Here is a 13754-nt window from a genome sequence, read left to right as displayed (position 1 = left end):
TTGCCACAAAATTGGAAGCGTAGCATTGTCCAAGATGTCCTTCATGTATGCTGAACTATTACGATTGCCGTTTATCGGGAATAACGGGCCTGATTGATTGAATTCAATAACTGACAGGTTTGGATAAATCCTTTTGTCTACAGTGTTTTTATACACACCGGAGTATGACAAAGCCAAAAGATTTTGCATTTTAAATCTCAGGTGATTGCAACTACACAATGAGATTCTATAGATGGGAATGTGGATCTGAAAATGATATGTTTAATGGATATCTTGTGGATCGCTGTTCAGGAACCACACACACACACACATATTGTGCCATGTATGAACTGAAATAACCCTCAAGGCATCAATGATCTATTCACCATAAGCCGAAAGGTGTGAGACTGGAGAGATTCTGTAAACAGTCACTATGTACTCAGCACATTTAATCTCTGAGGCCTTCACACACCACAGGACAAGTTTTTTTATGGACCTAAATAGGGAGGTGTGTATCTAAAATTGAGCCAGCTGATAAATTAAAGAAGCAAAACCACAAGAATTGACAAGTTAAGTTGCACAGTGCTGCAGTCCAGAAATCAGCGAATCATCAAAAAATCACCAAAAATATGTGGCTGAATATGAGGCATTTACATTAGAATTAGTGTGGGTGTATGAGTGTGTGTGTGTGTGAGAGAGAGAGAGAGAGAGATCACCTGTAGGGACACTGAGGAACTGATTGACCTCTCTGGGTTCTGCTTTGATAGTAGGTACCGTGTTTGAGGACTGTTCTCGGCCCACCTGAAACACATAGGCACAATGAAACTAAATGTTTGTATGTGCATTCATATAGAAACAGATGCTGTAGAGTTAAGGCACCATCCGTCCATCCAGAAGTCCAACCAGGGCCCATGGAGTCCAATGGTGACCATTGTGTTTATTCCCCTTTTGTACAACTTCCGGGCAACAATCACAAACACATTCACACACTACAGTCAATTTGGGAACGCCAATTACCCTAATCTGCATGTCTTTGGACTGTAAGAGGAAACCCACCAAACATGGAGAGGACTTGCAAACTCCATACACACAGACCTGACGTGGGAATCGAACCCAGGACCCGGAGGTGCAAGGTGTTAAGGTCTGGAGTTAAAGCAACAGAAATAGTAACTTAATTATCCCTTTTTCAATGCAGGAATGAAACCTGACATGGTCTCCTGCCATAGCACTCCATCTACCATAAGATCCGATGTCTACTATGAAATGCTTTTCTGCTCAGCACCACTTTACAGAGTGGCATACTGTGTGTGTGTATATGTACAGTTCTGCCAAAAGTCCTGAGCCACCCGTCATTTCTATACATTTTGTGACTCTTTTTTTCCAGTCTACTGTATCTGAGCAGTTTCTCATGAATATTTTTTGTTTGTTACGCCACACAGTGAACTATGAATCATTCAAGCATAAAAACATGTAACTTAATGCATGAACCAGTGAGAAACAGGTGCAGATGATGACAGATGATCAGGCCAGTGATTAGTATATTGGTGATGCTCAATGTTGAGTGGTTGGAACAGACGAGAGGGGAAATGAGGTCGCTGCTCAGGTTGTTACATTTGTATCTTTAGGCACTTTGCAGCCTCTTGCAGAAAAACATTTGTTTTTATAAATGTAATATGAAGAAATGAGGGGGCTCGATACTTTTGCACAGTGCTATGTGTATGCATATAGATCTTTGGATTTAGATTTAGGAAATTTGACCGGTTTCCATTTTATTAAGGGAACTCTAGGCATGTGTCCTCCAGAGAACCAGGGACGGTTTAAGTTCGCAGGGTGGAAAGTGATTTTTTTTCTCTATTTCCTCTAGTTCTCACTAAGATCTGCTTTCCCTCCTTCTGCACTCCAGAAGAGAAATACATGATGCATGCAGTACATTCGATGGTATTTGGTGGCATTTGTTTAAAAGGGCTTGGATGACTCAGACGGTAAACACAGCTGAAGACTGAGCCATCATCTACTCCAGCAGAAGCATGCCTATCCTCCTAACATGTTCAGAGTGAGAGAGAGAGAGAGAGAGAGAGAGAGAGAGTCTGGGTTAAATCGATGTTGCTATACAGTAGGTCTGCACTAAAAAGCTGAGTGACCCCGACTCCGTTCTTTCACTTGGCTTAGATATTTAAAGCGTCTGTGAAAATCATTGTGAATAGATGTAAAATCATTTATTAGAAACTGTGAAATGATTTAAACTGTAAACACATGGACACCCCCCCACCACCCTCCACAGTGATGCCCCACTGTTTTAAAATAAAAATATCTTTTATAGCTATAACATTTTTATTGCACATTGTAAAGTGATGCAAGATGTCTTTTGATTGACAAGAGCGCTGCAGTGACACTTCCCACTGAACATTTTTCAGATTTTTTTTTTCAGAAGCCATTTGTCTAGCCTGCCATTGTCTAAAACCTGATTGTAAAAATCTAGAATCTAGAGTTTCTTGAACATTTTATAGAGTTTCTAGAACAATTATTCTTTGAAAGGAATGCCTGTTATGCAAAATTCTCTTTAAACAAGCCAATAGGACTTTCTCCCTATTGTGACCTCATATAAGAAGTGTTAGATTAGTGTTGGATATACAACATTGTTTTCCTGCAAAACTCAGCAGATATCTAGTGTTCTTGATTCCCAAACAAACAGATGTGATAAAGTTTATGTGCAATTATCTTGATTTGCCAACCATTTATTTTTTTCGTCCCAGGTAAGATACTTCAGCTTCTAATTCGTTCCTTGATTGTAGTATAAGTTTTTTCCTTAAAGCAGCATAAGCAATGAGGTGACCCAGCAACGTAGCCTTGCCTTTATAGTATAATGTCTATCCTTAGGATGCAGCTCCCTCTGAATATCCACCAGTCCTAAGTCTTGTTAAGACAGATGTTACATAAAACATGTGAAGATTTGCAACTTTTTGAAATCTGGGGTGAAGATTTAGGATCACATAAGACATAAAATGAGGGCAGTCCATATTTGGGGCATATACATTGCCTACAGTAATATGTTTTCCAAGAATTAAACCAAAGATCAACACAAATCTTCCTTCCGGATCATCCTCAGCATGCTCAAGGATAAACGGGATGTTTTTATAATTAAGAATTGCAGTGCCCCTACTATTTGACGTGAATGAGGAAAAGTATATTTGGCCAACCCAATCCCCTATCAGCTTCATATGTTCCTCATTTGATAAAGCGTTTCCCGTAATAGTGCTAAAGATATAAGAATTACCACAAGAATGATAATATACGGGGAAAAGAATGACACTTGTGCCAGTACGAGATACCAAATATTAACAAACAAGTACCACAAATAAAAGGCAAAACAAACCTATAAAACCCTCCCCCAAAGACCCCATCCCCCATCCCATCCCCAACTGATGAGGCACAAATAATATCAAAAAGTCACAAAACAACATAAGAAACCTAGAAACAGGTGACAACAACATAATGAAACCACCAAGTTATAGCTCCATCATAACCCGCTCCGCTGATATCTCTAATGTAAGTAATTATTAGTAATGAATAACACCAGTAGAAAAAAAATACAAATAAAAGAAAATAAAGGCTAAAATATTACTATAATAGGAAGAATAAGAGGGAAAAAAAATAAACATAACCAATAACTTTCACATCCACCACAAACGCAAAATGTATAAAATGTTACAGCCCTCTGTGGCGGACAACAGCATTTTGGATATTACCTTAGAAAATGTCCTACATACTTGTCCAACGGCTTAATCAAAATGTTCCACCGAAAGTCAAAGTGTATATTTCAGCCAAGAATCAAATTTAGCTGTCCAGAGACTCCAAAAGTCCCTTGGCTGCGTCCGGATCGTTAAACAGGCGAATCTTTCCATTATGCAGACATCTGAGCCGGGTCGGACAGGCAAACCCCCGATACAAACCACGGGCGGCAAACGCTTTCCCCACAGACCCCAACTCACAATGCTTCTGCAGCACACCGGCTGACAAATCCGAGTACAATCGAAGCTCCAATCCATTATGAGTTATCGTCTTCTTCATGGCGGCTTTTAATATCGCTTCTTTATCAGTAAACCTCAACCGAACTAAGATGCTTCTCAGAGCTGAATTCAGATTGGCAGACGCGAAAGTGGGAGGTCTATGAGCCTTTTCAATATCCAGAACAGGGAAATCAACAGGTAGATCTAACCACTTTGGGATCATGTCTTGAAGATATGATGAAAGTGGGCCAGAGCCCTCGGCTTTCTCCGGCAGACCCACAATCTTCAGATTCTTGCGACGGCCTCTACTTTCAAGGTCGTCTACTTTCCTGCCTTTCCGTAGTTTTTGCCGGCAGACGAAATCCTCCGTTCGGCTTCTTCCAGGCGTGATTCAGCGCCAGTGACTCTTTCAGAGAGATCGGTTAACGAATTCTAAAGGCAAGAAACGGAGTTGGCAATACCCTCCAGATGACTTGTGAATCTATCAAGACGTGATCCATTGGCCTTTATTTCTGACAGAATCACTGACATGTCCAGGTGCGGTTCAGCGGTGCTAGTGTTAGCATCCGCCGAGGGCGCATGAACAGTACGCCTTTTCGCCTCCTTTTTCTTTAGCCTTCTGCGAACGCGTCGATGCAAAAATAGTAAAATCCTCATCGGAAGGTGTGTCCGACATGTTTATGGTCTGTTCAACAAAGTAAAATAAGAATTCGGAGAAAAAAGCGTGATTTAATAACAAAGTCGAACGGAGCGAAAAACTTACATAGCCATCCCACTCACTACTTTTCTGAAAGTAGGCTGGGGTCAGAGAGGTTTAAGGGCCTTGCTCAAGGGCCCAACGGCGTCAACCTGGCAGAGCTAGGGCTCGAACCCCCGACACACTTCGTCACCACCATGTCCTGTGGTTGCATACTCAGGAGGCGTTTTCCTAGCTAGAAGTAATGGTTTGTAAATATAACTGATGATCCTCAGGAATGCTGGTGGTGTTTTCTGTGTTAGGCTGATAAAGTTCACATTACTGCACACGCAAAGACAGCGTCAACACAGCCAGAGCCAACAAGTGCAGCAGCTGCAGTTCAGGCCTAGAGTTCACCGAGGTGAACGCCTGACACAGAGAGGGAGAGAGAACATTCTGCCTGGGCGGAGCTACAGTAGAAGCTGCCAGCTGACTACAAGAACACTTCAGGATATGTGTGTGTGTGTGTGTGTATGTGTGTGCGTGTGTGTGCGCGTTTCATTCTCATCCAAATGCAGCAGCGGTCCCTCTGGTTCTCAGTGTGTGTGAGGTTTATGAGAGTCATTTTCAGTTTCTTCGAGTGCAAATTATTGCAAACTGCTTTTACAAGGTCATTCATATTTTTTTTCCTATGCAGGGCGTAAAACTCCGAGGTCAGATGGATATACTGTATCTTCTGCACGGCTAAAGCAGGCTGGTATGAGTCGCTTCCCGGAGAGCACTAAAAACCAAACCACGGGAAGCACTCTGGCTCTGTTAGAGCGTCTCTGGGTTTCCCCCTGTCCCAGGACTGTCTTAGTGGAGTATGTGAACGAGTGATACAAAGAAAGCAAGCTTTCTCTGAGTCATAGAACATATTTTAAGAGGACAATGCAACCACTCACATGGCAGGTCACATCGTTCTATTCCCATTTTTTTGGTCAGAGCGGGTTTGCACGTCATGACGGTTCACATTCACAAACCAACATTTAGTGATCTGACTTTAATGTGGACGCGATACGTCTTTGCTCACACCATATGGGTTAAAGCACTCTCAGTTCTTTCTCTTCAAACGCCAGATTTTAGCAACAGTATGCATGGGATTTTGCTCTGGCTGTATTTTTAGGAAGAAAGCCAGACGTCTCACTTTAGCTGTTTTAGCAGCTATTGCTAACAATGCTACTGTATAAAATACACACGCTGATGATGTCAGCGCCTTCCACATGCTTAGAAGCAAAAGGTTGCATGTACGTTTTCATTCAAGTCTCATGACCACATATCGGATATATACTGTACATAGACAATCTACTGACTCAGATCCAATCTGAAAAACATCTGCGTCTCGTCAGGATAAATCGGAATTGAGTCACTCCAGGCTGTCAGTGTGAACCTAGATCGTTTCTTTCTGGTGAGTCAGAAATGTACTCAACACTCCCCTATTAGCTACTACGAATGCAGGAATTAGCTAGCTTACATCCTTTTTTTTCGGGCCTAATTGCACAGTCATATTTGCATAGCCTGAAAAGCTTCTAGAGATAAGATAAGGTCATAGCTAGGAGCTGCTGCTGCTGCTGCTGCTGCTATGATGTTGCAGGAATGATTCAGACAAAGTTCATGCAAGGCAGAAGTTCGGATGAGGCAGAAGAAGAAGGAAATGAGAAGTTTCTCAACAACGAAGCTCTGTAGCTGTTTAAAAACTGATAATACAAACTGTGCACTACAGCTTATTAAAAGGTTAATAACATTTAATTTGTTAGTCATGCATATATATATATACTACCTAAGTATCATGGGACTTTAAGAAGCATTTCTAAATTCATTGTAATCACCAATTATAAAACGTCTCTAGTAAAGTTTTTTTAGGCATCTGTCACCGTGTTGCATGATCTACTTGATGCAGACAAGTCAGTCCCATGATGCACCAGTGGACAACATACTGTATCTCGACTTCCCTCACTCTCTATGAACGCTCCAGTATGTATACTTTCTTTACACGGCGATGTTTCAGCTCTTACCTTGTCGTGATTGTGGCGTCTCTGTGGTGGCGGGTTGAGCAGGATGGGCTGGGTGGCACTGCTAGAAGTTGGCATAGAAGGCGCTGGTCCAGGGGACGGCTCCGACAAGAGGTTGGGTTCCTGTTTTACCAGGATGGCGGTCAAGTCCTGACTGAATGCCCACATGCCCTCTGTGCAAAGGGAAAGACATGCAGTGATATTTAGGTGTAAAGACAAGAAAAGATAGAAAAGCCACAATGAAAGGAAAAACATGATATGATATGATATAAAATGATATGATATTAACGCTTGGGTAAAATCAGTAGTTTATCTGTTCAAGATCTAGTTAAGTTGTACTAGCGTTAATAGTTAATATTAACGCTGTAACATGTGATTAATTTTAACACAAATTAATCACATGCCAAGTTTGACCCTAATAGCAAGTTTCATTATAAAAAGCTCCTATATGGAAGTTTAAATTTAACCAAAGTTTTGTGCTCGTGCACCTTTCAAGGGGAACAATTTTGACAAGAATGCATTAAACGTAAGATGTGAGAGTGGTGGCTCAGACGACTAAGGGTCTTGGTTATTGCTTTTCAGTTATTGAGGATCCGGGTTTAAACCCCGCTGTCGGTAGGTTGCCACACCCCATACTACTATGTTTTAATGTAACATCTGTTAAAATGTTCATTTGAGATATTGCAAAACTGCACAATCTGTTTCCTCTAACCAGTTTGATCTCCAACCATTTCTTAATTCCAACATTGCATGTTTGTTATACAAGTAAATCTGAGTATTATAAAATTGTGATTAATCATAATTCATCACAGACTACGACGGTGAAACGCCAATGTCCAGATTTCACGCTTGTCGAATCAAAACAGACATTTATAAATGCTTGTCAACATCCACAGAGTATATAACCTTTCTCAGTGGTGTATAACTAGTAAGCATGTCAGCAAGACATATATCACGTCTCAGTAGTAGCTGCGTTGGTCATTAATGCTAGGCCATGACGCATGCCTAGTGTTCCGTTTGTGTTTACGAGCTAAAGGCTAACAAAAAACAGCTCTCCATTACCCCCCCACCCCCCACCCCCCAAAATGAGTCCCAGGCAAAAGGACTGTGATCCGAGTGGACATTTTCCCCTCATAAGCAAAAAGGAGCAAGCGGGGGGTGTAAGGGTGGTGCTGCCCCCATCGAGCTCATAGAGCAGGGGGAAAAAAAATAAAATCCAGCCTCCGAACCAGGGGACCTCGTTACCACCGCTGTGTTTTGTTTGTACCCTCAATGGAGAGATCGATAAAACATTACGTCCCCTTGTAAAAGCGGGACAGCTGGTTTTGATGTAAGGGAAAGAGAACAGCGGGAATCTGATTACAGCAGGAGAGGAAAGCTTCTCTCTCGTTTGAAGGAAAAGTCTAAGGATCAGGTTCGTGCTGAGAGAGTCGTTTTATACAAAGGATTCGTTCCCTCGAGCCTCTCTAATCTAACACGATCGAAAGGAAATAGGCAGGTCGCCGGCTTGACGTTAGCTACTACTTTGTATCAGGGGTCGATCCTCGGGACATTTCAGTTTCTCTGAACTGACTGCATGATGCCCCTCGAATGGTCAGGTCCTGTGATGCAGATTTAAACAAGTCTCTTCTCAGTATCTGTGCTGAAAAAATGTAAAGTCAGACTCCGCACCAGCGGCACGATGGCGTAGTGTTAGCAGTGTCGCCTTGCATCTCCAGGGTCTGGGTTCGATTCCTGGCCAGGCTTGATTTCTGTCTTTTTGAGTTTATAAATGTTCTCCCTGTGCTTGGTGGGTTTCCTCCGGGTACTCCGGTTTCCTCCCACAGTCCGAAGACATGCGGGTTAGGCTAATTGGTGTGTGTGTGTGTGTGCCTTGCGATGGATTGGCACCCCGTCCAGGGTGTACGCTGGGATAGACTCCAGGACCCTGCGACCCTGAATATTGGATAAAGCAGTATAGAAGATGAGTAAGTGAGTGAGAATCTGCACCGTAGCGGTAAAAAACATCTGCGAAGAAATACCCTGTATTGTTTGCCTTTTTTTTTTTTTTTTTCTACCCAATATTAGTCATAGCCAATTCCTCCCCGTCACTAGGGGGCTCCCAAATTAAGGCTACTACTACCACTCAGTCGGGAGGGCGAAGACTATCCCATGTTTCCTCCGGACCGCATCTTTTCGAACTGCTTGCTCACGCACCATTAGGGGCGGAGTAACACACTCGGAGGAAAGCGCTAGCGTGAGCAAGCTCACAGACGCCCCTGATTGGCTGTAAAGCCGTGATTAATGTGGGAGCGCAAGTACCTCTCATCCCTCCCCCCTGAGAGAGCTCGGCCAATCAGCTCTCTCCGTGCCTCCGGCTGTGAGAGGAAAACCCGGGGTTCAAACCAGCGATCTCCAGATGATAGGGCGAGCGCTTTACCACTGCGCCACTCGGAGGCATTGTTTGCATTCTTAACCACAAGCACAGTTGGGTGTGTCTCGTAGCCCTCCATCACAATACCTTTAGGAAAATTACCTATAATTATTTCAATTTTGCATGCAAACCATTCAAACCCCTACTAGACGTCCCACAGTGTGATGCTGCCCCCATACAACAATCAGCCATGTGCCAGTCTGCAGGGGTATTACCACCTGGGGGCACGGAGGGGATCCGGTAGGCTTTGAAGTTTAAGCTAGAGCAGCTCTTCTAGTGCGGAGCTACCGCACATCCAGCAGCGAGAACGTGAGATGCTCGTTAGTTTTGTGGAAACAAGGAAAAGGAGAGCAATAAAACATCAAGCATCCGCTTTAACAGCTACCATTATGTACGGTTTTAAAAACCAGAGGCAAGAAGGGATGGGACAGACTGACCTGATTTTTTTTTTTTTTTTTTTTAAAGGAAAGTTTTTTTTTCTATATCCAAAACATACAATATATTGAGTCTGCAGGATTTGGGGTGGAAATTTATTTAAAGAGCTGCTCAGTTTCCTCTGGCGAAACTACTGTACACTTTAAAACCATTTGCTAAAGCACTACACCACCTTTTTCTCAACCAAATACTTTCAAAATTCCAGATACTATTCACAAAATTCCCACTGTGACCCAAATCAAGATAAAAAAAAAGTTACTTAAGATGAATGAATGAATGAATGAATAAATCAATGTCCTTGGCCTCCCTGAGGTCCTGTAGCTTTACCATAGGCCAAGGCACCATTTGCTCCTCTCTAACTCTCTCTCTCTCTTTCTCTCTCTCTCTCTCACACACAAACTCATACACAGATATAGAGTGCAAATTTGAGATGATGCAACACTTTAAATCAACCCAAACATTTTTCCACAGGCCTCACCACTCCTCAGCGTTGCTCCCTGGCACACTTATACTTTTCCCCATTTCCAGCTCAAGCGAAAAAAATCTGGAAAGCAGATACTGTCTTTATTTTATTGATGCCTGCATTGCATTCTTCTCTGGTCTTAGCGCAAGTGAGAGAGAGAGAGAGAGAGAGAGAGAGAGAGAATGTGTGCTTTGGCCCTTTGCCTGGAATCCCCAGCGTTTTTCTGGAAGGCTGAGCTGCAACTTCGACAGGGAACCCTGTGCTGCTCTGGAGCTCCAGGAGAAGGCGAAGACAGAGAGTGAGAGTGGGGCGAGACAGCACTTATGCAATCTAGAATAATGACTCTTTCTGCTTCCAGTTTCTTTAGGTTGGAGACAGCAAAAAGGAGGAAAAAAGCTTTCTCTCTGTGTGTGTGTGTGTGTGTGTGTGTGTGCGCTTCTTTTGGTGCTTCTGTGCATGCATGGGTGTGTATGTACATGTCTCTGTGTATACAATCCTGTGTGTCCTAACGTTACTGTTGTCCTTAAGGAAGAGGGTACATTTAACCATTATAACCATCATAACCAGTATAACCATTATAATTCGAACCATTCTGTATGTATGTTAACGCTCTAATGATAATAAGGACTATATTATGAGACTAATAGCCAGTGTTCCCAGAGATGCAACGCTTATGGTGACTCGCTGGTTGGACTGTGTGTCCTCGTCTTTCAGTTGTAAGTCACTTTGATTAAATGAATCACTAAACAATATCAATAAGTCGAGTGAGGAGTGAGGAGTGCTCATGTCCTAGACAAGTCTTGTCACCCTGTATTCCTGGCATCCAGTGGGTCCTTCGCCAAGATCAAGTGCTATAAAATAAAATTTATAGCAAAGTCAGTCAGTCAGTGTATGTGTGTGTGTGTGTGAGTGTCTGACCTGTGTCGTCGTCTGATTTGATGGGCATGGAGGGGCTCTGGGGAGCCGAGTCACCGCTGAGAGAGTAGCTGTGCTCCTGCTGGATGTCGGGGTTCTGTGGCTCGAGCTCCATGTCCAGCAGCGGCGTCCTCTCGGCCAGGAGGTGATCATCGAAGAAACTGTTGAAGAGCTCATTGGAGAAATCCTCCATCTGCTCCGAGAAGTGCTGGGGGTAGGACAGAGCTCGTTAAAAACCGGGCCGAGTCTAAGGTATATTTATTAAAATTAGATCCGGTTTTGATTCGTCACGTAACACGACCATACACACGTGCATGACTCCAAAGTCAAATGAAAAGACACTAGGATTTAAAAAAAAACTGCAGGGAATTGATATCTATACAAAAATGAACAATAGGAGTTTTGCAAATGTATGTGCAGTAAAATAAGAATAAAAACAACTTTTAAGTCAAATAAGTACTGTATATGAAAGGGAAAAAATATTTTTTAAAGCAAAAGTGCAAGGGTAGCTCAGTGGTTAAGGCATCGGACTAGTGATCGCCGGGTCCAAGGTTCAAACCCCACCACCACCAGCTTGCTACTGTTGGGCCCTTGAGTGAGGCCCTTAATCCTTATATGCCTAAAGAGGTATAAATGTAAGTTGCTCCGGATAAGGGAGTCTAATGTTTAATGTCTTCCTGTCTTATACCCAGTATTCCCAGGACAGGTCTCTGGATCCAAGAGAACCTGTTAATGGATGAATATCACAATAACCTTCTGTTATATTTGATCAGATTCCACTGATTTATTTTTTAATAAAGTGCCCACCATCTAATTTAGAACTACTTGTGCCACACAATTGTTTTACACAAAATCTTTTCTTTTCGGAATCTTTGCTTTTTTTAACCCCAGTCTCTGAAATGAAATAAACGACCCAGTCATCTTCAGCCTTGTGTTACCTTGTACTCAAACAGTGTGTGTGTGTGTGTGTGTGTGTGTGTGCATATACACGTCAAGACTGTGTATAATAGCAAGGCGTTTATGTGAAGGTGTGTTTGCTGAGCAGGAGTGTAACAAAGGTGTGTGAGGACCTGATGATGTTTACATCCTGGTATGTGAGTGATGCACCTGCAGAATACACGTAACAGCAACCGGTGACGTTAGCTTTTACACTCTCTCTCTCTCTCCCACACACACACCCACACACACACCCACACCACAGTTATACATTGTCACCCGGATATGAGGCACACACTCTACAGGTGTGTGCGTTCCCACGGAAACCCTTGACCGCTTGATGACAGGCACATAAGCAAAGATAGATAGAACTTGCTGTTCTGTAACACGGGGAAGTTAAGTGTTTTACGGTTCCCGCTCTAGCAGACGACTGTATGGCGAACGGTGCCGTAAAATACTTCCGTGCTCTTAGACTGCATGCTGGGGAAACATAGTAACTACATAAAAGCCTATAGATTATGATAAATGTGATCGCCTGTCTCTTAAAATTTATGATCATCAGCAGCTGGCGTTCCATTAAACAGAAACAGCACAGTGGGTTCTGTAACCCTTTCACACTGATAACGTCAAAGTCAAACAGAGCATGCAATCAGCTCCCATAATTCTTGCATTTAAGTAACGGCATCCTGTAAACACCGTGACTATGGGGTGCGCTTCACCGTACCGATGGAACACTCCCGTTCTCAGAAGCGGTCTAATCACTAGAGCCGAGCGGTGGCACAAGCATAAACAGTCGCACCCTGACTCTTTGATGTGCGACAGGATGTTCCTGCGTGGCGGATCTGGCGGCGGACATCAACATGTGGACCTTATAATTAACTGAGACAGCACCGATCAACGCTTTCACCCTTCAAGAAGATGAAAATCAGATGGGAAAAATTTTAAATGTAATATCCTAGGATACGTAGATCATAAAAAAAGCACTATAGAGGATTTTCCTTTTTATTTGTCATCAGATTAAATGCATTGTACATTGTACGTTTTCATTTGTCATATATGTGCACACACACACACACACACATATATATACATATGGGTCTTAAAGACAACTCTCAAGGGCTGTTCCTTTTATTTTTAAAACCATTAAAGCTTCTTTATAGCACCTGACAGCAAAGTATTTGCCGAGCAGAGATGATTCATGGCGGAACAATTCTGGATGCCAAAAACACTGACTTAAAACTATGAAAAAAGTACCATAAAAAAAAATCTAAATATGTAAATAAGTATCATTAATTTCTAGCAATCCTAATCGTCCCACATTAGTCTCTGACCTGGTCTCTTGCACTTTCTTTTATTTTTTTTTCATTTATGAATTTATTATTTTATATCCAAGCAAAAAGACTAAATAGCCGTAATCTGTTTCCACGGCTGGGACTGTCTGAGACACTCTAGAGATGATCTTCAGACCCACCGGCTGCACATATTAATGGTTTTTAAGTTCGTCCTTCCGGGATGAAAAGTTCTTTTAAGAACTCTGTATCAAACAAAGAAAGACCTGATCCATGAACAACTTTATCAACTCATAAGGAACTTTTTCTGAACTTTTCCCCCCCTTACAGTACTTCGGATCAGGCTGCATGGGTACTGAATAAGCAATCTTCTGGATGAGCAGTTTCCAGCTCCAGACTGGGCAGGATGATGCAAGAGCACAGCACTGATGCAAGAGCTCTGAAATTCCACATCTGGAATTCAGACAGATGGAAAGAGTGCGACTGAGCGAGGGAGAGAAGTGAATTCCAGACTGGCACATGGACAGCCTGGTCTCTGTGGGGTGCTAGACGGTGAGCGAGATTGCGCGTAACCTCCTGATGGCCTCGGC

The 13754-nt window shown here is 42.7% G+C and overlaps 1 protein-coding gene across 1 annotated transcript in view; it reads right to left on the bottom strand.

Annotated features, from left to right (window-relative positions):
- creb3l1 (cAMP responsive element binding protein 3-like 1) overlaps positions 1–13754 on the bottom strand; it is a 41237-nt gene that overhangs the window by 14444 nt on the left and 13039 nt on the right. Inside the window, exons 2-4 of the mRNA XM_053491432.1 lie at positions 10943–11147; positions 6717–6886; positions 696–780 (exon numbers count right to left, since the gene is read on the bottom strand). Of these exons, the coding sequence (XP_053347407.1) occupies positions 696–780; positions 6717–6886; positions 10943–11147 (460 nt within the window). The remainder of the gene's footprint in view (positions 1–695; positions 781–6716; positions 6887–10942; positions 11148–13754) is intronic.

This window comes from Clarias gariepinus, chromosome 3 (genome assembly GCF_024256425.1).
Source record: "Clarias gariepinus isolate MV-2021 ecotype Netherlands chromosome 3, CGAR_prim_01v2, whole genome shotgun sequence".
NCBI lineage: Eukaryota > Metazoa > Chordata > Actinopteri > Siluriformes > Clariidae > Clarias > Clarias gariepinus.
Note: the sequence above shows the minus strand (reverse complement) of the source record. Positions and strands in the feature narration are given on the sequence as shown.